Genomic DNA, 27,857 nt, shown 5'->3' with positions numbered 1-27,857 from the left:
TCTTCCTGTATCTCCCGGCCTAAGCACGTGCGTCTTGACCCGCCTCCTTGTTGCCGCTGCTGAGCGCGCAGTGAAGCGTTCCTCTGTCCGTGTGCTGTCACCGCTCATCATTTAGTCCACCGTGCCGCGGGTCCGGCGCTGTCATCTGGAATGAGGCGGTGTGGTGTGTCGTATCGGACGGACTCCTTGACACTGCGCACATTCTCTTCTTCGTCCCTGCGGAAGATGGTGGCTGGCGGCTAATTCCAACTTCTTACTCCTTGGAGGTCCCTTATGCCCCCCCTCGCCTGAAGCGCACTGAAATCAGTTGGTGAGTGTTCGTCGTTGCGCACATATACCTACACTTGTTCTGCTCTACAGGTAGGACAGCAGACTGTTGCCTGCTCATGTGCCTCCGAGGCAGACTGCAGGAGAGCTGCTGGTTCCATAGATTAAAGGCAGGGTGGAATTATTGTGGCATGCTGGAGCCATTATGTGCGCCGAAAGTGATTAAAAAAGAGAGAGAGAAAGCAACAGGAGCATCGACTTATCTGCCAGCAGCACTCACATCTGGCACCAGCTGAAGGCTCGTTCAAACCGAACAGCACCTTATTGTAAACGTTGACAGGTGTCAACTCCAGCAGCCTACCTGTCAACTCCGTATGAGCTGGTAGCACTGAGCGCATCAGCTGTTCACATAAAAATGCCACAGGCTCCCAGCAGCGAGGTTGATGGTAGCTGGATTATCTGCTTTGGTTTATTAAAAGGTGGGTAAACTGTGACCTTCAGGCATGAAGTGTTGAGATAATTCTCAGGCTGCGTTTAAAATGATTGAAAACAATGATGGATGTTCGCAGGAGAACAGGCTTTTGGTTTCATTTTAAAGGAGACCTTTTTTTCATAAGGATACAGATACATAATCTACCACAAACATCACTACAAGAGGCTGGAAACTCTAAACCTTCACTAAAATTAATCTTTTATAATGCTTCATACCTGCCTGTTATATATTAACAGGTGACACTGTTAAACCCTTTAATCTACTAAACTCTTAATAGCCTTGCTATGTTTGTCCTTATCCATGAGTTTCAGACCCCCTAGTGAGCAAAGGGCCTTGAACAAGCCTCAGTCTTTATGCTTTGGTGAAGCTAAACATGTTCCCAAAAACAGCTCAGGATTTAAAACCCTGTCTGCCTGCCTCTCTGTGTTGCATCGTCTTGCACGAGCTCTGTAGTGAATCATAGTTGTACAATGTCAGGTAAAGAAATTGCAGTCCGGGGTCGGCCTGGGTGTTAGCAGAGCCTTCCTATTTTTCATAGTCATTTTAGCTCCGAGGCACTTGGTTTCAATTTATGATTTCACCCTGTGTTAATTACATCACCATGAGGTCATGTTTGAGAATCAGCCTCAGTTCTGATCAGTAGCTGGCACCAGTGGGGCTTTTTTTTGGCCTCTGTGATGCAGTGATACCTGTCAATCACGCTGTGTGGGCAATGCGGTCTCAAACCAGTGGCTCCCTTTGTTTTTCACAAAACCACTAAAGGAATGTGAAAATTAAACTCTTGATTTTGCTGAACCTCAATAGCAGTGGATGTAGACACATATATAGTTTGTCTTCATTAAATTAAAATTGACTATATTCAAAGCTGTTGGGCTGCTATTTGTTATGAAATGGAATACTTTTAATTTTATTTGTTCTTGGATAGGTAAGGCTCAAAGTGGCCCGCAGAGCTTTCTAGTTACTCTATTTCAATGTGGGCCTACACATTTTTTCTTTTTCACTGTTGTTCTGTTTTTCTAGTATTTAAAATAATCAAATATTGCAGTGATTATAGTTAAATAATCCTCCTAACCAGCCAACTGCAGAATAGTCACATGTGGTAGAATATTAATATATATCGATAGGTTAATTTATACTTAATAGGCGGTGGCGACTTCATTAAGATAAGATTAGACCTTAGAGTATAAAGCTCCTTGAGGCAACTGTTGTTGTCATTTTGACACTGTATAAATAAAACTGAATTGAATTAGACAGCATGTACTTTATTTATTCAAACATCGGAAAATTTGTGACAACAGTTAAAAATGTTTTTGAGACAATAGACATGGCTTAATAAGCAGGTATTATAACGCTCCATTATGTCTCAAGGCTCCGTACCTTTTTGTTTTTTATGTAGGAAATTGTTGTAAAATAGCGCTTTTGTAAAGATTACCAAACCCTGCCCGTGTTGTTATTAATTTTTATTCATTTATTTTTGAGTTTTGGTCGTGTTTATTGTAACTTATTCGTTCTTCTACAAAAGGAATCCTTTTGATGTTAAAAAAAAAGACCTATTGTAACCTTTTATACTGTATAGTCACAGCAGTGTTGGCAAACAACTGCCTCAGCAAGATTAGCATTTATCTAAAGTTGTGTTTCTAGCTATTTGAAGAATATTGTCATTACTTAGTGGGGCTGTTTAGGTTTCATTCAACTCCCAGTATGATACCAGGAATTTGGAAGTGGGTAACAGTTGCGTAATTCTCGGTTTAAAACAAAAAATAGAGCCGATCTGATTTTTATTGGTAGGCCAGTATTATTGACCGATGTTAACTATTTGCTGATCTATTTGCTAATAAGGGAAAATTTAACATTGTACATTATTTTACGTTGTACAGTTTTCCACCAGAGGGCACTCAGCAGTATTAGGAAAACATACGTTTGCAACCCCATACATAAACGCAACAACCAGCTAAATGGAGAGCGTCAAAGAGTATAGTACACATAACAAAAGTTAGGGAAATCTGTTTATGTTTCGTGTGTCTAAAAGAGCAAAAAAAACAAAACCTGGCTGATATATTAGAATATTTTGGATTTTTAAAATCACCAAATATTGTTACTGACATTGATCTTAAAAATCCTATATACATATAATCCTATAATATAGGATTATATGTATATAGGACCTATATACATATAATCTTATATACATTGGGCTTTAACCAAAATGGCAAATGAGTTCCATTTTATGACAGAAGCCTGGGTAATGAACAGCATCTATCTTAGGTTATGAGCTACTAGTAACTTGGCCTAAACAAGAAACTTTTATTCTTGTTCATGCTCTGCCAACTCTGGTCAGAGCAGATAGTTATTGTGCTTGTGATATTCCAAACGTGTTGCCACCTAGGAAGTTGCAGAATACCCTCTGGTAATTTGTTGAATGCTGGTGCCAATAGATCACCAAATAGCTAAGATCACCCAATAATATCGGACTGCCAATAAATCAGTCAGGCTCCACTTTTTGCTAAACAGTCTCAATGAGAGCAGTGCGAATAAACCAAAACAAATGAACAGCGAAACCAAAACAAGTAGCTAAAATAGGCTCAAAAGCTTTGTAAAGCTGCTTACATAAGAGGTGTCACTTTTAACGTATGTTGTTGGCTTACATTTAGCTTTAAATGAATTGACCATTTTGTTACATTAAAACAAATCTTTCTTAAATAGTGATCATACCAGCTCTGATGTTGGTAAAATACAAAAACATAAAAGTTTCGAAGCTTTTCAAATGTACTTGTGTAAGCATTATACGATGCAGGAGTGGAAGGATTGTACTGCATCCTGGTCTTTCTTGAGAATCAGTCTTCACGTCACTTTGTTTTAACATTGATGATGGCCGACAGATGATGGCATCACACCATGCTCTCCTCCCACCCGTTGTGATTTCGCAGTCCCAGAAGTGCCAGATGTGGTTCGTTGCTCAGTCCTTTATCAGTAACCTCCTGAAAACAGTTCCAGTCAGCATAATTTTATCTTTTACAAGAACCAAGCATGCCAATGTTATCAGTAATCAGGTGACTGCTCTACCTATAAAACTGTTTAATCTTCAGTGGCCTCCACATTGCTGAGCAGCTTATCTTCAGCTCTTATCTAACAGTTCCTCTCATTAAAAGCCAAGACTGAGTAAGAACTAGCGTGTATCGAAGTTTAAGCAACACTGATGATCTTTAGACCAAAGATATTAAAAGCTGATGTGTTGTGTTGAGCAAAATTCTGTAATAATTCTCAAAACTTGAACATTTTGTTGGCAAAAAGATTGGAGGGATTAGTTTACAATATATGATAAGTGGACTGGTTTTTATATAGCGATTTTCTACTTGAGCACTAAAAACACACTTTAGATTGATTCTCAACAGCAACTTTAATGACTAATTTATTACAGATTACGCATTAACAAATTTACAGTATGGAGGTTAGCTATAAGCCATTTATCCAGCTAAAATGCACCATTGTCGGTAGTTCTAGTGTTTAGTTTTTTTTTAATGTAATTAGGTAGTCTAACGAGGTAGTCCTGCTGCTAATACCACAGATTGTTTTAGAGGTGGGAGAAAATGTCATACTTAGCCATACTGCTAAACTATTGCAATACTTTTATGATATTAAAAGTTAGATTAAAAATTGCTGTTATTCTAAAAGGTTCATCCACCAATTTAACCCACTAGAGCAGAGGTGGGCAATTCCAGGCCCCGAGGGCCGGTGTCCTGCAGGTTTTAGATCTCACCTTGGGTCAACACACCTGAATCACATGATTAGTTCGTTACCAGGCCTCTGGAGAACTTCAGGACATGTTGAGGACCTAATTTAGCCATTTAAATCAGCTGTGTTGGTTCAAGGACACATCTAAAACCTGCAGGGACACCGGCCCTCGAGGCCTGGAGTTGCCCACCCCTGCACTAGAGTCACTATTTAATAACTTATAGTGGTGGCATTTATCATCTTGCAGTAAAGAAGATGAAACTCAGAGGTTGTAAATGGCAAACAGCAGGAGAAAGCTAACAACGGAGCCACTAAACTAATCCGATGCATTATTAAAACTGAATGATAACGATAGACACACACACCAATACCATAATGGAGTAATGACATCATGGCACTTTGACTTTTTGGAGATATTGTTTTCTTATTGGGTTATACAGATATTTTAATATGTAAGTAACAATACTGTAATCGAAAGGACCCGACGCGACTCAGAAGGTCACGTTTTGCTTTTTATTATATTCACAGTGTTTCTGTGACTTTTCACTGTGCGCTTCAACACTTTGCAGTGCTCACTGTTCCGACTTTGCACCGGCTCTTTGCTCCAGCAGCTCTCTCCTCCTCTGCGGCCTGGCCGCTACTGAAATAGGGAAGGCATGATTAGATGATGCTTGCCGGCTGCGAAAACCAACCTTCCCTGACACCACATTCTGAACCCGCTGCTCCACTCCTTCCCTGCAGCTGAGCCACAAACCACACCAGCCACAGATACATTTAAATAATAATTGTTATAAAAATCTTTATGATAAAAAACACATATACACACTCACAAATGACATGTTCATCAGAATATTAAGTACGCTAATGATCAATCAGACTTTATTTATGCAGCACTTTGCAAAGAAATCAACTCGGCTCAGAGTGTTATAAGTAACTGACAAAATCTTGACAAAAAAATCAATGCATTTAGAAATGACCGTATCCACAAAGCTGATGAATCTAATTTTGAAAATGATCAGCTTGTTTCAATTTCAGTTTATTTTTATTTATATAGTTGCTTTAAAGCATTTTATATGGGAAGATAAAGAACCTACAACCTTAAAGAGAAAACACCAACAATCAGACATTCCTTTATGACAAACCTTTTGGCAACGGCGGGAAGAAAGAACTCCCTTTTAACAGGAAGAAACCTCTAGCAGAACTTGACTCAGAGAAGGGCAGCCATGACAAGTGATAGTTATCCTGCTGGAGGCACTTTGTTAACTTCTTTTAGTCCTTTGAGATTCAATAACCCCAACCCTATGTTTTGGAGATGGAAAAAACTAAATTTGGAAAAAAAAATTAAATAGCACCCCCCTCAGTTTGGAAAGGATTACAAATCTATTAGGGTTTACATTTGCCAAAATAAATCCGCCTTGATGATCCCCAAGAATTTTGGGAAAATATTCTGCGGACTGTTGAGGTCTGTTTCATTTTTTGGAAGCTTTCTGTTACATCTGACATGAAACTAACAAAGAATGTTATAAAAAATAACATCACACCAACAGTTAAACATGGTGGTGGTAGTGTGATCTAGGGATACTTTGCTGCTTCATGACCTGGACAACTTGCCATAATTGATGGAACCACGAGTTCTGCTCTCTATCAGAAATTCGTAAAGGGGAATGCTCAGAATGTTTCAGTGAGACTTATGCTCTGGCCCTTCTTTCATAGCTCAAGACTGAAAGTAAAGGACCACGTGTTGTTTTGAAGCTGCGATGTGTGAACACATCTGCTGTCTGCCTTAAATTTGTGCTCGAAGATGGATGAAGTTTTGATGAAGATGGGCCCACTTTTAAAGTTGGAATTTCGACTCTCTGCTGCAAGAGAGAGACGGCAACAGCTAACTGTCGCCTGTCGCTAACAGTTTTACCACCAGGTGCTGAATGCAATTCCCATTGATTATGGGGTTTGCCTATTTGAGGTTGGAAGCAGTAATTTTCTGTGCAAAATGCAAGTCATTCATTATTCCTATGTATTGACCAGTGACCTATAAGAGTGTAGTCCAAGCCGCTACTTCTGTAAAGCCTGTTGCCCTTTACTGTGACCTATGGCTTGCTGCCATTTAGCTGCTGCTACTTTTATCTTTCTGCCATTAAAACATGTCAGTCAGTTCTTTTCCCACCTGGCTGTGGAGGGCATATGAAATGGCAGGGATGTTTTGCTGAGATGCAGAGGACAGCAGATGATAATAGGAACAGAGGGTTGTGTTAGACTGTTCTGACCTCAACCTCTTCATGTCTGTTTTCACAGCAGCCCTGCCTGATGCAAGGCAGTGGGGTGGCAACAAAACTTCATAGCATGCCACTGCCTGACTCTATGGGAAAGGACGGGGGTTCATCAGTGTCATCTCTCCTGCTGCCAGCTTATCCATACTGATTAGATGGGAAGGGAACAGTCGATGATGGGATTGATGGTTTGCTATGGAGACAAAGGCTTTTTTGTAATTCCCAAGGCATCCATCAAATCCACAGGTCAATGACCCTATCAGTGTATCAGACCATACAATAGAATCCGCTGCTTCGTTTTTCTCTGTAATTATAGCGTGAGATGCTTACTGCCCCAGAAACGGGCACAGCATCTCAAAACAGTTTGTCAGACATCAACCATGTGACGAATTCATTCTGCTGATTGGTAAATGAAGAGGCTGTCAAAGAGTGAAAGGTTCAGATGTTTCAGTTTCAGTGTTTCAGTGGGCACCATTGAGAAGTGTTTGGTTGAGGAGGCCTCGCTGTGGCTGTACCTGGCAACTTGGCACATTTGCATCTACGTATGGCAGCAAGGTGGAAATATTAGAAAATCTTAAATGTTCAATTAAAACATTCTGATTTTTAACAGTTAAACCCACTGTAGATTTGTGATCTGTCCCGATTCTCAAAGGGAAAGAGAAGAGCTTTGACATCCATTATACAACTAATGTTCTTGAACAAATATTCATTGAACCTTCAAGAACTCAAAAGGTTTTTAGACTACTACTATTTCAATGTGAGAGTCTTTATTGAATACTTCCATTGTTATTGGTAGTTGGCAACTGCCAACTGCTGGAGGTTGCTTGTTGTCACTATGTGAAAGTGGTTACAAAGCTATATAGTACTGTATGGAAGTCCTGCTTGGGATTGCTTTGGTAACTAGGAAATTTGCTCAGGTGCTAGGCAAAATAGATCACAGAGGTTTGTGGTGCAGCACAAAACATTGTTCCTGGGTTTCATTGCAGATTTTCAGCTTTCATGACCACTTGGAGGTTATTTGCCATCTCCTAGCAACCAAGATGATTATAAGGAGGTTTTTGGTGCAGTACTCTTTGCGATCATGTGACCAAGTTCCAGCAACCACATGCCAACCATTCTAGGAATACACATTTATCCCTTGCAAATGGGGGGTGCCAAGGGGTTAGCAACAAATGTTGCTCTGCTGCAGACACAGAATTGAACTAAATAAATTCAGCTGCTTAGATTGCCCTTTTTTGTTGTAGTCAGAACTGTTGATCAGTGTATCCTTACTAATGATGAAAATACTTTATTCTCTTAATCTGCTGCTCTCCTTGCCTTTGTGGGGCTTTATAGTACACTGTTTGGTATTGTGGTTCACCCTCACCTCCCTCATATTGTTATTTGTAGCTAATAGCTGTTTTCAAAAAGAGAAAAATCCACACACTCACATCCTTCTGGTGTCAGATTAGGCTCTAATCTGTTCATTTCTGGCACTTTGAAAACTGGAGATGTGCAGCTGTGCCATGGATGTTATTTTTCTCTTTTGCTGTGAGTAGGGCTGGGCCATATCATACCATTCACGGTAACACCGGTATAATGTTGGGCAACGATAAGAAAATGAAATATCGCGATAAAATATGGGTAAAACGCCCATGCGCAGTGCCTTTGTTTTTCAATCCTTTGATTTTTCTGAAAATCGACAGTGCCCCTTATAATCCCGTGTACCTTATGTATGAATTCTGGTTGTGTTTACTGACCTCGAAACAATTTTATGTCGTACACGGCACTCGAAAATCTGTCAACTGTTTTAGTACGACTAAGCTACGAACCCGCACCGCTTGATGGATTGTCGGAGCATTACGGCTATCGTAGGCAGGAGCCTCGCGGAGTGATACGTACTGTGCTTCAACATAATATTACCGTATTGTGTGTGTGTATAACCTCTTTTTAAGTTTTGTGGATATTATACGTGGTTATGCTGAGGATATGTCGGCCAATTTCCACTTGAAATGCCTTTTGGTTAAACTGTCAGCAAGGAATTTGTATTTGCACTGTTAAATTTTTATATAACTTTAATGCACATAAAAACAGCTGCTTGTTTAAGTGTAAATACATTGATGGGGTTTTTCTTTTTGCACTAATAAAGTTGTGGAGTTGTAAAGTATTTTGTCTAGTGTCAATTATATCGTCAGTTATATCGTTATCGCAAATTTTCAAATGTATATCGTGATAAATATTTTTGGTCATATCGCCCTGCTCTAGCTGTGGGGGCTTTTTTCTGGAGAGACGGTTTGAAAATGCTGACCATTGTTCCTCTATTTAAACTATAGAACACATATACAGCCAATGACATTCCTTGCACTTTTCAATGTTGTGGATTCCTGATGTAGGTAAACAGGTTATATTTTAGCCCTATTTCATGTCTGGTCACTGAGATATAGTTGCTGTTGTTTTTTTCAGGAGAAGCTAAAGGAAATGCTGGGAAAATGCTCTTTGCTGATAAGTTTAAACTTCAGTATAGAATTGGCTCTAACATCCTCCTCTATCACTGTTAGGTTAGAATTAGGAGGTCAGTGCAGCTTTAGTCACAAACAAACCCAACACAAAAGTGAGATGCCTCTGCTGACATAGGGTGACAGCTCTGTGTGCGCATGTGTGTTTGTGTGGACCAATGCCCCAATTGCCCGGGCAGCACATGTAGCTGCATCCGCCTGTGCCACATCGCTGCTGACACAACACTCTCTTCAGAGGATGCCTCAGGGTGGATGATGGCCTTGGTTGCACTTTGCAAAGCAACAGGTCTTATGCCAATATATTGATATGACAGCAGTATGCACTGTCCTTCTTGCATCATGCATGTGCTGTGTAGCAATGGATATTACTAATTTAAGACTGTATACATACTATAATAATTATCATGCCAAAATTTGGATAAAAATCAATTTATTAATGCAAAATGTTCTTTATTGTCAAGATTTCTCAGATTTATTGTGTATCAACATTGGTTTTGGACTCTTGTTTAGAAAATAGTTAGCAAATAGCTTTTTGGACTCTTAATATCACCAGTGGGATTATAAATGATAAACAAAAACCTATCATGTATCATGAGTATGCTAGTTATTCGGATGAATCGTTAATATATAGGGCAAAGGTCATGAAATAGAACTCACAGATTCCTAATCTGAGTCCAAAGGTTTAAAATGTTTTCTAATTCTTTCTGATCCATGTGCACCTTAGTTTGCTGTGGGGAAAAAAAGCATGTGCTCTGTTTCTGATTTAAAAAAAATATTATTATTTTTTTTTAACAAGGATAACTTGAATAAATACAAAATGCAGTTTTTATATGTTTTCATTAGATTCCAAACCTACCTGGCCCTATGTAAAAAGTAATTGGCCTCTAAAACTAATAACTGATCGTGCCACTGTGGGCAGAAAAAACTGTAGTCAAACATTTGTGATAACTTGCAACTTACTTCGTTGCAGAATTTTAGCTACATTGGATATTTCTTGAGTTTTTGAGCCTGGACTTTTAATGGCTCTAAAATAAAGGTGGTTGAACGGCCAAATCAGAGGTAGACTTGTAAGTGTGTTTCAGATCATTGTCATCTGAAGTGTAAAACACATGAAACTCATGGCCAGACATTCTCCTTTAGGAAGAGAGCAAAACTCATGGTTCCATCAGTTATAGCAAGTTGTCCGGGTCCTGAAGCAACAAAGCAACTCCTGACCATCACACTACCACCACCATATTTGTCTCATCTCTCTATATACTGTACTGTATATAGCAGAGATGACAATAAAGTTTACTTTGACTTTGACTGTTGGTGTGATGTTCGTTTGTGAAATGTCGTGTCAATGCAGAGAATATTTTGTCCGAATTCCTGGGGATCATCAAAAAGGTTTTTTGGCAAATGTGTTTGTATTCTTTTTCTTAATCAATAGTTTTAGTCTTGGAACTAAATTGTAGATGCCATTTTTTGCCCAGTCTCTTCCTTATTGTCGAGTCATGAACACTCTCCTTAACCAATAGAAAGCTAGGCTTGTAGTTTTTTAGATGTTGTTCTGGGTTCTTTTGTGACCTCCTAGGTGAGTGCTTGATGCACTCTTAGAGTAGTTTTTGCTAGGCTAGCCATCCTTAGGAGGGGTAACACTGCTAAGTTTTCTCCAGTTTTGGATAATGGTTCTCAGTGTTGTTTGCTGAAGTCCCGAAGCCTTGGAAGTAGTTTTCTTTTGTTTTGAATCCAGATAGATGGATGACAGTAACGTTGTCTCTCATCTGTTAAGTTTCTTTAGATTGTGAAATAAGTGAGAAATTAGGAAAGGGCGAATATTTTTCACAGTACTGTATGTTTCCTTTGTTAATCTGTTTGCAAGGGTTTTTACATGTTTATTTTTTTTACCATGTTATTCCTGGAGGACTCCTCTCGAAGTTGGATCAAACTCTTAAAATTAATGTTTTTTTAATGACGTAACTCAAATAAGATAAGTATTATAAGTTGCAACATTAAGTTCAAAGACATCTATATTAGTGTAGTTGTAAGTTTAGTTTTCTTTTTTCTTGATTTCTTTTTTTTATAGCTGTCTGTCATTTAATTAATCGATTATCCTTTTCGATGTTGAAGCCTTTCATTGAACTACCAAATAAACAAATTGACGCTCGCTTTCTGGCCAGATTTGTGGCAGCACTTCTGCTATCATTTAGTTTGTATTTAAAAAATAAAATGCAGACAAAATGGTAAACATTAGTTTTTGACTCCCAGTGAAAATAGTTTTCTTTACAAATAACTCTCTCACTGAACTAACACAGCCAATCCCTCAACATGTTTGTACTCTCTGCTCATATTGCCTTCATGTTAAATATTTTTTTCTTTTTAAAGAACTTATTTTAACATTGAACTCAACAACAAATAAATCCTCCCTAACAGAGAAAGTAACGTCAAGGGCCAAATTACTTTATATGTCTTTACATCAATATATGGGCCACAAGTAGCGCTGAAGTGGGCTGCTAGTGGTCCTGGGCTGCGAGTTTGAGACCTCAGGTCTAAGTGGTTGATAACTTAAGAAAATTTGGTGGTTCATTAAAGGAAGCATTGTGATTTTGTAAGCCATGTATACAGAAAAATGCAGTAAAGATGGGGACATCCTTACTTTTAGTTGATGGTATGGGTCAAGCTCCAGTGTTGAACCTTACATTTGTCACTAAATACAAAATGCGGATACCCTTAAATTAATATTTACAATGAAGGCTTTTAATTAAAAGTTGCACAGTAACCCTGACATCATCAGAATTATTTAATGGCCTGTATTTGTATAGCGCTTTACTAGTCCCTAAGGACCCCAAAGCGCTTTACACATCCAGTCATCCACACATTCACACACTGGTGATGGCAAGCTACGTTGTAGCCACAGCCACCCTGGGGCGCACTGACAGAGGCGAGGCTGCCGGACACTGGCGCCACTGAGCCCTCTGACCACCACCAGTAGGCAACGGGTGAAGTGTCTTGCCCAAGGACACAACGACCGAGACTGTCCAAGCCGGGGCTCGAACCAGCAACCTTCCGATTACAAGGCGATCTCCCTCTTCTGTTACAAGAAATCAAGAAGATGAAACACTTTTCACAACCTGAGTAGAATTCCTACTTAGAAGTTAGATAATGTGTGTGCTGACCTGTAAAGGGCAAGTAAAGATCATGCACCGAAGCCACCAATCCATTCTCACCTTCACTTAGTCTAATTAGAAACACCACAGAGATCAATAGCAACAGTTGGGTAATGAATGGTGAAATACAAAAAATAGGTCATTGTGTAGGGTTTGACAATGTGATTTTCTAATATTTGACCTTTCCAATGCGGAGCTTATTTACGCACAGTCGAGATCAGTTCTTAATTAGAACGTGACGTTCAAAAGTCGTACTTCCCCCAAAACAGTCTGTTCTTCAGATCATCCCCAAAGCTTTTGCCAGCACTGCCTGCCAGCCATTCTCTACAGCTTTCTGTCAAGTGCGCTAATTGCTGTAAATAGCTGGGTGTTCTGTTGTTGTGATTGACCCTTCTGAAAAGCTGCTCAATCTGTCTCATATTTGGCAAAGTGGAGCCCATTTTATGGGCCTCGTTTTATAGAAAGGCTTGTTTTTGTTGCCACTGCACATTAAACATGGTTAATAACAGAGAAGGCGGTTTGCTTAAAAGGGCTTTGATGTGAAGTACTACTTGGACTTTACCAGTAACAGTATAGCTGAATGATATAAAAATCCTTGTTATGTTGTGGATTCTTTCTGAAACTCTGTTAGGACTGAATGATTGTGATACTGAAATCCTTGTTTTTCCTCGTGAAGGATATACACCTTTCTCATCCTGCCATCTCAACTTTCCAGTCTTTGATGTCACACATGAAGTTTCTTATGACCGATCCAACATTTGGATGATATATTGGTCTGTGCTGAGTTTATCGGCTTGAGACTCATCATAATCCTGCTTAGGTGATTACAAAGAACGAACAAACACATGTGTGCTTTGTATAATTCTAAATGATGAGTTTCATTTAACACTGAGGATGCACCAGTAAACCAACTGTCGTTAGAGTGGTGGGCCTCTCATGTTAGCTTAAACATATCCCCACTGGCTCCCAGTGGGAAAGGGGCCTTTTCTCGTGTCACCTGAAACACGTGATACTGGAATTCTTTTCCAAGTACCAGAAAATATGGAATTCCTAAATTATGATGTTAGGGCAAAGAGTCTAAGTAAGCCTTGATGACCCAGTGGACCCCCTACTTCTGTAGCCTTATAAAATATACAGTGAAGAGCCAGCAGCAGATTTATTTTGTTGTATTTCTAACAGTACTATGTAGAAACAAAGAGCTCTTCCAACTGAAAATTTGACTCTAGGGTTTAAGACGGCATTCATAATCATCTGCCAGATCTGTTACACAATACTCCTTGGCCTTGAATGTAACACTAGGTTACTATTTAACAAAGTAATCTACTTATTTCACTTTTGGAAAGGTTAAAAATAGAGAAGCACACTGCAAAATCTGTACCATGACTAGAGTACAATGCACAGATCTGTGGCATGTGTAAAAATTCAAAGCTGAAATCCCTGCCAAGCCTGTTTAAGATAAGATAACCTTTATTAGTCCCACACGTGGGAAATTTGTTTTGTCACAGCAGGAAGTGGACAGTGCAAAGTTATGAAGCAAAAATTAGAATACAATACGAATAAATACAGTACACAACTGTACAGAATAGAATATAATAAAATACTTAAGTTAGTCGCTTAGCTACAATTGGACAGTTCACTTGCCTGTGAAGTGAACTGTTTCACTTCACCTTCAGAAAGATTACCCTCTGAAATAACAATTACCATTAATATAGGGCCTTAAATGTGATTTATGTTTAGTAAATCATTTGTACATTTTCTTTTTTTGAAAAAAGGGATAAGATGTAACATTTTTAAGAGATTTTGTGCACCATCCAAGTCATCCTGGTTTTTATGTACATGCTCACCCCCCCCAAAAGCAAATTATCTGCAAAGTAAAAGCCTACGCTGGTGAATTTTCTGTCTGGTTTGTGAAACATAAAAGCAGGAAGCCTTGGTGAGAAGACAGGGCGCTCGGATCAGCGGGAAAGACGGAAGATTTGCCTGGATGTTTGTGAGATCTGAAAGGAGGCTGTGATCACAGTGTCTCGTTAGATCAGTCTCACCTCTCCCTTTTTCCTCCATTTCTGTCTCTGTCTCTCTCTTCACTGCTGCTGCTTAGGAAGAAAAAGAAATATTGTAGCTTTTTGAAAACCAACTGCTGATATCAGTGTCATGCTTCACCTCGTCTACGCTCATAAATGCATGACCTTCTGTGCACCTGGTTTAATGTGACTGAGATGATGAGGGCTATTTCCATCATTGCTTTGCTTAGTTGTGATTAAACGTATACCTTGATAGTTTTGCACTGCGTAATACTGCACGTCTTTATATTTCATCACTTTTGATTGTCTCAATCTTAAGACTACATGTCATGTAATCACATTTTTATTTTTATTAGAAAAAAACAAACATACAACTGCAGTTGAATGTTTCCTCCTCGGTTCCCCTCCTCCACTATATACTGTAGCTGCCTTCATAACAATGGTGCAGTTTCCATGGCAGCTACAGCATGTTAAGCTTTAGGATAACAGTTCAAAAAAAAGTCAGGAGAAGAACGGGGTCTAATCACAGGGTATGAGGAACTAAAAATAGCGAGGGACTTAATCCCAGGCATTATTTATTCATCTAAAACTTCTCGTGTCTGTGCCGGCTGTGTAAACATCACTTCTTTTGTAGCTCCTCTTCAGGCGGGCTGTTTTCCAGCCTAAACCCCCACAGTCTTACTGACTAATACGCTGACTATAGGAGAAGAGGGATGGACATATAGGGGTTGGATTTAGTGTGGTGACACAGTCTGTTGAGGGAAACTGCTTAAAAACTGCTCAGGATTAATATTTTACTGTTCCTCCTTCCTGAGCGAGCATGAGAGTCAGCATAGCGGTGCACGTAACTATGAAAAACATCCGTACTGACAGCTGGCTGATGTGTGATTAAATATTTCTCTTGATGTTGCTGCAAATGGCGATAAAACGGCCTTATAATGTTACATTTAATCATTGCCAGCTCATATGCTATACTTGGTAAGAAGCTGTAGAGTGTGCAGTAGGTCTGCCTGTCACACTGCGAGAATGAGAGTGTGTTGTAGCTGAGCAGAGGTCAGCCTCAGGCAGCAGGCACGGCCAGATTGCTGTGCACGGGGAAGAGAAATCTATTATTGTCTCTTGTTTAGCGAGATGAATGCTTTGATGGATGTCACTTTGCAAAGTTACTACACTGAATTTGCTGGTTGATTAAATGGATTTTGCAGTGAAGAATATCATCAAGTGAGTTTAGGGAGTCCATCTACTTGAACTCAAATTTGAAGCACTTCATGTGAATATCTGTCTTTATCTGACTGCGTAAGTTATTAGTAAGGACAATTCCATTGTTTTCCAGCTCCGACGTCTTTTCTTGATAACGAGTAATTAGATTGGCACCCGCAATGTTGTGAAAAAGTATTTCCCTTAGGCAAAAAAAGTAAGAAATCAGGATAGGGGCAAATACTTTTACACAGCACTATATGGATGCACATCGATCAGTAATGTGAAAAACATTTTAACAACCTTTGCACTCAGATTATCAATGTGTAAGTCCAATTTCATGATCTTAGCCCTTTTTGTTAACAGCACATGTCATTGGTTATCGCTGATGTTCCAACTGGTATAATCAAAAGTCCAAAGTGTGTCGTTTTGTTTTTTTTAACTTCTCTGAACAACATTGCAGAACCAAAATACTTTAATATACAATAAAACTATGAAAATCTTGACTATAATGATAATTTTGTCTCAAAAAATGACTTTTATCCAATTTGTAGCCTGACATTTGTTTGTGTCAGCATGCAAACATTTATAGTGGCAAACAAAATAAAGAGAAAGAATTCAGGAAGGGGGCATAGTGCTTCTTTACTGTAATTAAACACTTAAGAGCTTTTTAATACAACCCACTTTCAAGCCTTCATACGTTGTTTTTATAAGTGCTTTTCTAACTGCCAAGGACACTTGGTCTTATGGTCTGAAGAAGCCATGGATCAAATAATCAACCTTGTGAATAACTGGCAACCCATTCTACCTCCTGAGTCAATGCCACCCTTGCTCCAGGTATCTGCAGATATTCAGTACCATCTGTTACCAGTGTTAAATTAATCAGCTGTATTCAGGACTTTCATTCGTTATGTTACCGTAAGTGCAATAAAATCTCTTCAGCAGTTGTTATCCTGCATGTAATAAGAGGGAGTGAGAGAAACTGTCATAGAAAGCATTGCTCTCACAGCTTATTAGTCACATAAACTTACTTAACCATCCAGCATTTAGATTGGAACCAGACCTATATGTGTGCTAGATATGAGCTTGGAGAATAATTTTCACATCACAATCGTTAACCATTTTATAGCTCTGGCTATAATTTCCATCCATGGACAAAATAAGAAAGAATGAAGGTATCATCTGGTTAAATATGGTCAATTCAATTTTGGGTGGCTTTGAATTGCTTTGAGTTAAATAACGTTTAATGGAGTGTTTTTACAGTTGCTGTATGTATGTATGTAATTTGGGGACACAGTGTCCTTATTTAGAATCAATTTCTAGTTCCCCTCGAGTGTCTTCAGTCATTGCACAGAGGAATGATTATGTGGTTATGAGGTTATGTTGTCCTCGGTGGTTTATATGGTTCCATTTAGAGAAATGGTGTCTGTTCTATTTAATGAAAAAAAAGAGAGATTTGTGCCAACTGTTTTCTTTTAAAATTAATATGCATTATTAGTCTTTTAGCGGATATGAATTGAACACTAAACACTCTGAAGTTGTGAAACATTACAAAATTAAACATACAGTAATTAAAAAGATTAATTATATACCTATATGTTTAGAGCCAGACTTTAGTTCTGCTCCCTAAATTTTACAACATAGTTATTTAAATTAAATCTTTTTGGATATTCCAGATGAATGCAAAGGGAATTCTGGCTAGCCTTTATTGATGGCTGAGCATTGCTACAAACATGTGGAACCGAGAAAACTAATCCAAAACCTAAACTGGGGAAAACAAGAAACAAGAAACCAAACTAGAAAACCTGAACCGCTGACTGAGAGCAGAGGTAACACGGGGGATGACAGGCAGACGGACCGATGAAGAACAAAGGATAACACACACTAAATATATACAGAGGGAAACAAGGAAATGGCACACAGGAGGGAGACACAGCTGAACCGAATCAACATGATGAGACATGGAGGACATAAGACACGAACCTTCAGTAAAACAGGAAACACGACACAGATTCAGAGACACGGGCTTTACACAGAGACATGACTGACTTGGAAACAGAGAGAACCTGGGAACCAAAACCTAAAAACTAGAAATCTTAGTCAAAGACATAACCAGATTAAACCAAAACGTAATATAATATTAATTAATGAAAAAATACTGAGTCATCAGAGTCAGGACCATGTCTGTTCGTTGCATTTTATATTGTAAATGTTAGCAGAGACGCTACCAAAAGCTTCAGTAAATGACATGCATCATATTGTGATTTGTTGGTAAAGGTTTGTTGGATCGACTTTCAAGTTTGGCATTTTCTCCACACGACAGAAGGGAAATTATGTTGACATCAGTTGTGTGGATGCACAGTCTAAGATATCGAGCTCTCAGCGTTGCTTTCTTTTTGCTACTCGTGGTTTCTTTCTGTTAGGACTGAGAGCTTTCTTGCTTAGCCTCCTTCCTCTTGCATTTCCATTGAGAATAGCAGGTGCGCCATTGTAAAAGCCAACAAGGCTTCTTCTGAAAAGACCCTTTCTCCTTGGCACCGAGAGCCTGTGAGGTTGGTTGGAGACAATGCCCTGTGCTGTTGTTGTCAAAACTAACCTCCAACATCAAATGTGTTTAGTGCTGTTTAAAGCCTTCCCTTTTAAAGCTCGAGAAGCAGACACGTGAAAGTGCTTTTACTCCATTTGCACATACCCACATGGCAAATGTAAGTGGATAATTTTAGCTGCATGATTATTTACACAGTAGCCCCATGACAGGATGTCTTTAGTACGTGGTGTATAATATGGTACAAAATAATAGCGGTGGCTGTGTTTAGGAATAGCCTGGATAGCAATTTGCAACATTAATGAGTTTTTATGTAATTGCAGAGCTGTGACGAGTTTGAAAGAAGAAGAGGAGAAAATAGACTTTACCTTTCCTCAGTTTTTTTTATTGTAAGCCAGCTTCAACCTCTGTTTTTTTTTATGAAAAGACTTGTATAACATAAACCTTTTGCATAATTCACCTGCAGCTTGTTCCTGTGTCTGCCTGAGCTGGCACAGATACCTTATGTAGGTCAGTTTACTTGACAAGATAATCCCATCTAAACTGTTGTTGGATTATCAGCTAAAATTAAACTGTTCACATGATGGGTCACTGCCTGTTCAGTGCTTAATCCAGTAGCTCAATGAAAGTTACCATGTGTTCTAATTAGGACCGGAATAACAATAGCTATTACTTATTCTGATATTTCAGCAGTGAAGCCACTGAAAGCCAGTGATTTTATCTGGCTAAACAACTTCTTAACCTCTCAGCTTCCTCTTCAGTCTGACAGTGTAAAAACCCCAGAGCTGAATCATCCTGGAAAGCTGTCAGATCAGCAGTGACTGACTGTGGCCACCACCTGGTATTAAATGAAAAGTTGTTATAGCAAGTCAGTGTAAGAGCCAAAGTTTGGTTTTAATTAGCAGGATTAACAGTCAAAGCTGAGCTTTTCAGTGATAATCAGTTTCTCAGCTTGAGAAGCCTCTGAGCCAGACTGAAACTTCACAGAGAGACAAGCTATCCGTCCTACTGCGTGACCCAAACGCCTATTGTTAGACTCCAAGATGAACAAAGAGAAGCTTTGACACGTGGCCCTGGAGGTGAAATTTGGAACAATATTCTGGATTTGCCTACAGTATAAACTTACTGAATGGCTAAATTTAGTACTGCAGCCACAAAGTAATTCACTTGAAATCACTTAAAGTTGCAGGTGTGACGTGTTCATGTGAACACAGATGGCTCATTCTTTGTATTTATATTTGAATTTAATGGTAGTGATTTGAGAAACATGAGGACAGCTGATGTTATTCAGTTGACCCCTTTGACTTGCACGTTGAGTCAGTTAATATTGCAACAAAACACTGTAATTAAGAGTGCCAAATAATCATCTAATATTTAAAACCAACTGGTAAATATGACGGCTTTACACTTAGGTCTGTAATTTGTTGGACAAAGACAGAATTTTTGTAGTTTTGTTTCTATAAACCACCACAACAGACTTGAAATCAGTCAATATGTGATTCAAATTCAGACTTTCTGCTCTAGCGGATGAAATTTTGCATCAACTGTTTGGAAATTACATATAGAAAGTTTTCTGTTTTAAATGCACACTCCTCCATTTGTAGCCTCGAAAATAATTGGACAATTGACTAACAAGCAGTTTCATGGCTAGCTGATGGTTTCTGTGTTATTTTATGAAATGAAGCAAACATCCGAAGTTGATTCAAGAAATGTTGAATATGTGTTTTGTTGTTTTTATAGTTTTAGTGTTGAATCCCAAAGTGTTGTCAGTTTAAGTGAAGAAGGCCACAGTTATGTTGAAAAAAAAACCAAAACCAAAGATAAAGCTTTCAGAGAGAGCAAAGCCTTGAAGTGACCAAATCCACAATCTGGTATATTCTTTACAAAAAGCAATGTACGGGCCAGCTCACCATCAATAGGGCCTGGAAAAACAACAAAAGACAAAGTGCATGATGACATTTCCATGGTTAAGAAAAACAGCCTCACAACATCTAAAGAAGTCAAGAACATTATTAGGGAGGGAGGCGTATCAGTGTCGAGGTCCCTTCATAAATGGAAATGAAGAGGGTTTACAACAAGGCGCAAACCACTGGTTACACTCAAGAGCAAGAGGGCTGGATTAGACTAAACATCTAAGATTAATTTGTACCAGAACGATGGGAAAGGAAAAGGTTCCAGAAGGAAAGGAACAGCTCGTGATATGAAGCATGCGATATCATCAAAGAGGTGGAGGCAGTGTTATCACATGGCTGCCAGTGGAACCAGGTCACTAGTGTTTATTGATGATGTGACTGATAGAAGTAGCAGGATGAATCCTGAAGTGAACAGACCTGTACTCTGCTGAGACTCGCCAAATGATGCAAATGGATAATTTCCCAAAGCACACTACAAACGCAAGAGTTTCTCAAGAGCAAAGAAATTGGATACGCTTCAATTGTCAAGTCAGGCACTTTAAACTAAAGCCAATAGAGGACCTTTTTAAGTTATTAAATAGAAAACTGAAGACAGACAGACCCATAAGGAAGCAGCAAGTGAAGGCAGCTACCGTAAAAGCTCAGCACGGGACCTCAAGGGGGAAAACACAAAAAACCTTTACTCTCTTTGGACGAATAGTCTGACATCTGACACCTCAACTAGAAGTAGTGTGCGTCCGATTATTGTGTAATTGTCAACAGGCTTCTGCTTCTTTTCCTTCAGATGCAAAATTTCTGAACATACCACCTGCTTCATCTTCTGTCTGAAGCCAGTTTCTGCGTTTTTTTTTTTTTAACATTTTCTAAGAAAAATACACTTTTCCGGTTTAATCAAGTACTATTATTATGAAAAGTCGAAGATGTGCACGTGGATCACAGACTCCCAGTATTCAGTACTCCGAAAGAGCTGTCATTATATTTCATTCTATATATTTACGTTTGTTTTATATATACACTGAGTCTAATCAGCTAATGACATGGAGGCATGTAGACTGCCGTTTAAATTAAGAATCAGAATTGGGGAAACAAGGTGACTTAAGTAACTTTGAATGTGGCATTGTTGTTTGTGCCACATGGGCTGCTCTGAGTATTTCAGAAACTGGTGAAATCTTTAGGGTTTACAAAGAGTGCTCCAAAAAAGAGAAGCTACCCAGTCAGCTGAGCTTCTGCAGGTGAAAATATCTTGTTTGACATCACAGGTCAGAGGAGAATAGTCAGTCTTCTTCAAGCTGATAGGAAGCCAACAGTAACTCAGATAACTACTTTTGATATCTTAGGTGTGGAGAAAAGTGTTTTCGTACACACAGCTAGGGCAAGACACTAAAGCAATAAAGATATGTGGTGCACAATAACCTTTCCTCACTAGAGATACATGGGATAGGGTCAATATAAAGTCAGTAAATCCCATTACTTCCTTGTTTTGACAGACCACATGAAAGGGAGTGAGCATCATCAAAGACAAAATGAAAACAGAAAACTCGGGTGGTCGAGTTTCTGAATATGACAGCTTAAAGTGCAAAAGACGAGGATATTGTTAAAAGGAAGAGTCAGAGGAATTCAGTGTAGCATACACTACACACTACATACAAAGGCCAGCTACACCACAAATTGTTTTCACCCTCTGCAGCGGTGGCATCCTCATAGTGTACAGTTGCCTGTTTATCAGTACAGTGCGATGCATTGAACAATGCAAGATTTTTCTTAGAAACAAAGAGACAGTAATATTGTAGCCTAGTTTTTAAAAGATGTGTTGCCAGGAAGCTGATGCTGATTAAAGTAATTGGCCCTCGCTACCAACTCCCTGGCCACAAAAAGTTCTCTCAGGCAGCTATACACAGAGTGCAGAGAGATAGTAGTCAGGCCTCACTGTCCACTGCTCTCTCTATTTTAAATCTTATTTATTTATTGTCTAGGAGCAAAAGTGAACAACAATTGAGTATGATTTTTTCATTGTGCATTTCTTTCATTATTTGTTTGAAGTTCCATAATGTTCTGTCTGTCGTGGTCACCTTCTGACAGAATATAAATAATGTTTCAATGAAAAGGAACCTTTAAGCTTGACAGAAATAGTGATTTGGTTTATATCATGATATCCAATCATATACACAGGTGACCAGTGGCAGAAAACTAGATCCAGTGCCATCTGAGTGCTGCATCAATTGGCGGATACAACTGATGGAAGCTGACATGGCCAGTAAGCTGTTTTATTTCGACTGCTGACCTAGAAGAAGTGCAGTGAAGAATTTTAAATATATATATAGTATTTTTGTCATGTCAGAGCTTATTTTCTTTTATATCTCTAAGTCCTTAAATTCTGGTAGTATTTTCAGGTTAATCTCAAAATACAACATTTTGTTTTCCGGTGCATTTGTTTGAATCCTACCCAGCCTTGATGTAATTGTCTACCCACTGATCAGCTATATTTTTATTGACTTTGTATATTTAGATTTGACTATTAAGAATGAGAAAAATAATGGATTTTTTTGGGCATGTTAAATAAAAGGAAAAAAAAATCAAACATACAGTTGAATTGGAAATAAATGCAATCAACTAAATAAATAAAGTATGAAAATGAATTGTTTGAATGGGCCCCGGACAGAGTATTGGTAATGGTAACTGTGCAACAGCATTTTGACATCAATTAATCAAAGCTGCATGAATTATTAGCAACTTGCTATGTGTACATCCTGTGTGGTATGGAGGAGGGTGGACACAGGCTTTGTGGAAAGTGTGATTACACATTTGTACTGATTAAATATATAAAACATTTATGTTAATCGTAGGTAGATTTTTCAGAATTATGTATTGAGCTTGATAAATGCTACATATTTTAAAACCAAAGGTACGTACATGTTTTAAAGTATCTCAGTCATAGCCATGATTCCTACCTGCAGCCACAGTTTTAGCTGCCAGCATGCAATAATGTAAACATGTTGGAAGCAAAGTGCCTTTCTCCATGGAGACATTTAAAGCTTAGATGAGCTCAGTAGCAAGGCTTCAACTGTGCTCGAGGCTAACAGATGGTCAACTTATGGCCCTCTTTTTGAGGATGGTGTGTGTGCGAGTTTATAGCTGCACATATGCATTAACTCACACGTCAGCCCTTTGTTGAGAGAGAGCAATGGGAACTGAGATTTCGCTCCACAGAATGGTATGGCTATTTAAAGGGAGGCAACACAACAAAAGGGGGAGACTGGGAAGAGAGAGTGAGATAGTGAGCGAATGGATTCCAGTCATATGTTTACCTGCCAGTGGTGCTTTTTCTGTACTGTTGCCATGGCAGCAATGGCTCGCTGTATGTGTGTGTGCTGCGAGTCTGTGAGACAAGGGATGTAATTCTGCCTGTCACCAGTGTAGCCTGGAGCTGACTCCCCAGCTGCTGGTTGCCATGAGACCAGACAGACACATCCTCCTTTTCAGTGATGAATCTTTTCTCTGGATGTTCAAATCACATTAAGTACATTTTGTTTTCTGAGAAATGTCAAAATTAATATCCACTGTTAGACTATGTATAACATAAAACGTAGTGTCAACTTTTTAAAAGTGTTGGGATTAAAACTACTAGGGTACATATAGGGATGATTAGCAGGCTAGCTATATCATTAAAGATGTACCCCACACAGCTTTTCCCCGTGCAGTACACACCAAACAGAAACAGCACACTGTGAGTTGATTGAGTGAATTGTTACAAAATAAGACCTGGAACGTCCTCTCTTCAAAAATGGCATGCCATTTTATATCTGCATCCATGCTTTTAAACATTTGATATGTTGTACTAAGACTTTTTTCTTTGAAAAATATATTCCAATTTAAATTTGGTGCCAGCAACACCGCAAAAAAATGTAACAGGGAACAGAGTTGAAACATGTTACAACTAATTGCTTGCATCAAAGAAAGGTCGAGTGTTCCAGAAGTAAAGATTGAGAGGCGAGCAGCCCAATATTTTAATAATGTTTTTCAGCGTGAAACTGCTAAAAATGTCACAATATTCAAACAAACAGAGAATCTGCAGATGTCTCTGTGTGCAAGGGACAAGGCAGTGATGGAAACACAACTTGAATGACTGTGATATTCAGGCCTTCCTATGACACTGCATTGAAAACAGTTGCAGCCTGCTCAGCATGTAAAGCCCTTCATTTGTTCAACAAACTTCTTGGTCGTTGCTAGCTAACTAACGAGCTAAGCAAATGGTTGACCATTTACCGTAATATCAAACTCTGAAAAACAAGATGAGAAAAGGAACTAGAAGTTACAAGTAAAAAAATTAGAACCACAAACCAAATATAAGCTGTGTTTTTAGATGTTAAACATGTCACATTGACATTCTCAATATTTTTTAATGATTATATTTATAGGTTTCAGAGGCCAATTTGACATTCACAGTTTTTTGTCCTTTTATACCTTATAGATGTATTTTACAGAGAGCTATGCCCCTCTGCCTCCACCGGTTGAAGCAGATGACGGAGTCTGGTTGTCCCTGAGCTTGCTTCCTGTTAAAAAGGAGTTTTTCCTTCCCACTCTCGCCAAATGCTTGCTCATAATAGGTTGATCTGATTGTTAGGGTTTTCTCATAGGGTCTCTTGTAGGGTATTTACCTCACAATGTAAAGCGCTTTGAGGCAACTGTTGTTGTGACTTAGCAGAAATACTGCTCAGGTGAGTTAAAATCATGTATCATACCTTATCATATAAGGTATGATACATGATACATGGGTAAAATCGTAACATTGTACCTTCTTTTTTTCCTGAAGAGTTCCTGAAATGACCGAAGTGGAGCCAGTGCTGGACTTTGCCTCCTCGGGGCGCTCAGGGAGGAGAAATGCCCTGCCTGATATCCTGGGCTCTCCAGCGGGTGTAAACCCTGGTGACTTACCTCTAAAACTGGCTGAGCTATCCCTAAAAGGTGATATTTCCCTTTAAATGTGTTTTTTTTTTTAACTTAGTACTTTAGCATGTGAAGCAATATATTTGATTATTTAGAAACAGTATAATGTAAATTAAGGACACTTTGAGAGATGTTTTTGTGAACTTGACTGAGATATTTGATCCCCGGAAGCCTTTATGTGGCTCATCTATGGCTTGAAGCTATGGCAAAGTTTTTGAGATTTAGGAAAGGTTGTCCTTGTCTAAATACATCTCCATTTAGTAGCAGATGGGTGAGCTTTAGGCTAGGAATGTCACTAGGGAAATGCTGCCCATTTCCCTGTCATGCATCACAATTGCTAAAAGTGTGTAGCTACCAGGAGTGCCAAATTTGAGCCATTGAGCATCTTTGGCTGCATGTGTAGAAAACAAATTAGCATCTAACATAACACAACATGGTCGTGCAATTCATCTTACAGACCCCAAAAATGAAAATACAGGTTTGCTCACATGAACTCGGATCTTTTGGAATTCCTCCAGCAGTGGCAGAGAGACACTTTGTTTGCCTGCATTGGGGTTTCTGAAAAAAATAGCAGCCTTAAAATGAAAGCAAAAACAAAAAATGCCAGGCACGCACTGTCACAGTCATTTATGAACAATAGCTTTGGAAAGAAGTTCCACATTTGTGCCTTTAGAAGTCATTTTTGAGTTTTGTGTGCAGATGGTCCGGGAGGGGCTCAGTCACCCACGGCGGAGGAGCCACCAGCACCGCCAGAAAGCTCAGATGGGAAAGAGGGATCATAGGGACTCGTTTATTTACCTCCCCGGAGGCCTACAGAGATAACCTGAGAGAGGATGAGGAACGAGGCAGAGGGCGACCTATGGGAGAATGAGTGATGATCTGTGGAGAGTCACACCGTTTGCGAGGAAGCTGAGCCACGGAGGGAGGGTGATGGATCCACTCCCAAAGGACTGGAGCCAAGAGCTTAGGACTGTTTTGGTACTTTCTAAAAAGAGTCAGACGTCACCTAGTTCTGAACCACATAGTGTGTGCACGTGTGCATATATGCATAAACGCGGATACGCTACATTGGGAATAAAAAGGACAATGACCGATTGTGTCCTGTACACTCTTTATTACAATTTTTCTATGATTTATTTAAAACGAAAGAAAAAAGGAACTTGTGAGTCAAAATGTAACGCACCATTTTCCTTGCATTTCCTGCAGATCTCTGTTTTGTAGCTCTGTGTGTTCTTTGACAGTAGTTTAACTGCAGCCTGTAGTGGCTCGATCCTTTTTAACTCATTACACGACTTAAGAAAACTGGGAACTGTGTTATCCGGCTCATTTATGCTTTTTACACTAAATATGTATGATCTAGTGTGCATTTTCAAATGAGTCTATAACTACACTGCAGTTGTACAGTTTGTATCCTTCATCACCAGACTGTTTTAACCATAACAGCAACCAGGGACTCTTTGCACTTTTTAGGGATGATTTGGTGCAACGTGATGATATGGCAACCAAATAAAGTGTAGTCCATATCTTGAAACATTCCTTTAGAGAATAGTTTCCCACTGCCAACACTACTTCATTGTAATACTGAGAGAAAAATTAAGATTTCATTTTGTTTTTGTTTCATTGTTTTGCTTTTCAAAGTCTCTTCATTTTCCAAATATCTGAAAATGTGCCTAGTGGCAGTTTACAACTAAAAGTGGGTGTTGTGTTCTTTCTCTGTGAGGTACTGTTATTGCAAATTCCGGGGCTCTTGATATTTCCTCAGTTTTAATAGGAGGTATCGTTAAAAAAACCCCATCTGAACTACTTGGACTGTGGATGAAAGAAGAAAACACTGGCCGTAAAATCCATTTTGTCTGCGGTGACAGCAGCATACGCTTGGGCGCGGGAGCAAGCGTTAACAAATGCTGCAATCTCCACAATGTGTTTCTAGTGCTGAAAATGGCAGCAGTTCCCCTTCTGTCTCACTCGCACGGAGAAAAGTCTGTTCGCGCTCATCAACACATGAGCAGAACTGTGAATAGGACGCGAGCTGGAGAGTGAGAAACAACAGCAAGAGTTCACACTTTGCCAGCTATCCCCTCTCTGCTACTGTACATATACTATATTGTAGTAAAATCCATGTGTGTCATACATGCTGCCTGTATGATTACTGGACTGTACCCACAAACAAAAGGTGTTTTGTAATTGTCTCTATTTGAAGATGTGTTGACTGGTGGCCTGTCTTTATGTGGATGTGTTTCACAAATGCAACAAGGAAAACCTGACGTGCTGCTGCCCAGTCTGTCTTTATTCCTTTTTTTGTTTTGTTTTTTATGCTGTACTGATAAAGTGTCTGTGGTCTGTCTGACGCTGATCAACACATTTTAAGAGACCGATGAATCAGAGGTGTATGTTGTAGTGTCCTGGTGCATATATTTTACTTAACTGGATTGAATCCTTTATGTTGATTCTATCTGGTGGTGAAAATTGCCATATTAAATCTCCAAGCTTTACCTATACTGCAGTGTGTTGAATACTTTTTACTAATTTGCTTATTCTAATATTTGCTAGAATTTTTGATTCAAGACTGGCTATACGAGTCTGACATGTGGCCCGTATTGACGTATTTTCAAAATATTTAATCACTAATAGCTGTTAAAGGAGTTGTTTACCTTTCATAGTTAGCATGTAAATACTGTAGCTACTTTCAGCTTCTCTCTTGTCACAAAGTAGCACTACAACAGGTAGCAACACACGCTGTGATGCCCTTCCTGACGCAACCCCAACAGGGATTTGTTTATCCTGCTAGAAGGTGAGCAGTAGCCTTTACTTGCCAGCTGAGCATGTGAACCACTACA

The 27,857-nt window shown here is 39.1% G+C and overlaps 1 protein-coding gene and 1 long non-coding RNA gene across 3 annotated transcripts in view; both read left to right on the top strand.

Moving 5' to 3' along the window:
• LOC145423557 (uncharacterized) overlaps window positions 1-27,857 on the top strand; it is a 482,209-nt gene that overhangs the window by 77,183 nt on the left and 377,169 nt on the right. The window lies entirely within an intron of this gene.
• On the top strand, window positions 16-27,518 carry pkib (protein kinase (cAMP-dependent, catalytic) inhibitor beta). Of its 2 annotated transcripts, XM_080296212.1 has the most exons (4): window positions 16-310; window positions 22,246-22,330; window positions 24,887-25,038; window positions 25,720-27,518. In XM_080296212.1, the coding sequence occupies exons 3-4, from the start codon at window positions 24,897-24,899 to the stop codon at window positions 25,800-25,802; spliced, it is 225 nt and encodes a 74-aa protein (XP_080152338.1). In that variant the 5' UTR covers window positions 16-310; window positions 22,246-22,330; window positions 24,887-24,896; the 3' UTR covers window positions 25,803-27,518. The 2 variants fall into 2 exon arrangements, with proteins under 2 accessions (XP_080152338.1, XP_026012337.1); XM_026156552.2 differs by lacking the exon at window positions 22,246-22,330 and having other exon boundaries at window positions 27-310.

This window comes from Astatotilapia calliptera, chromosome 22 (assembly GCF_964374335.1).
Source record: "Astatotilapia calliptera chromosome 22, fAstCal68.1, whole genome shotgun sequence".
NCBI classification, from domain to species: Eukaryota; Metazoa; Chordata; class Actinopteri; order Cichliformes; family Cichlidae; genus Astatotilapia; species Astatotilapia calliptera.
Note: the sequence above shows the minus strand (reverse complement) of the source record. Positions and strands in the feature narration are given on the sequence as shown.

Excerpts from the sequence above, each read along its gene's own strand:
- pkib (XM_080296212.1), top strand. The coding sequence starts at position 24,897 with ATGACCGAAGTGGAGCCAGTGCTGGACTTTGCCTCCTCGGGGCGCTCA. Across the intron at positions 25,039-25,719 it reads GGCTGAGCTATCCCTAAAAG|ATGGTCCGGGAGGGGCTCAG; the intron begins GTGATATTTCCC and ends TTTTGTGTGCAG.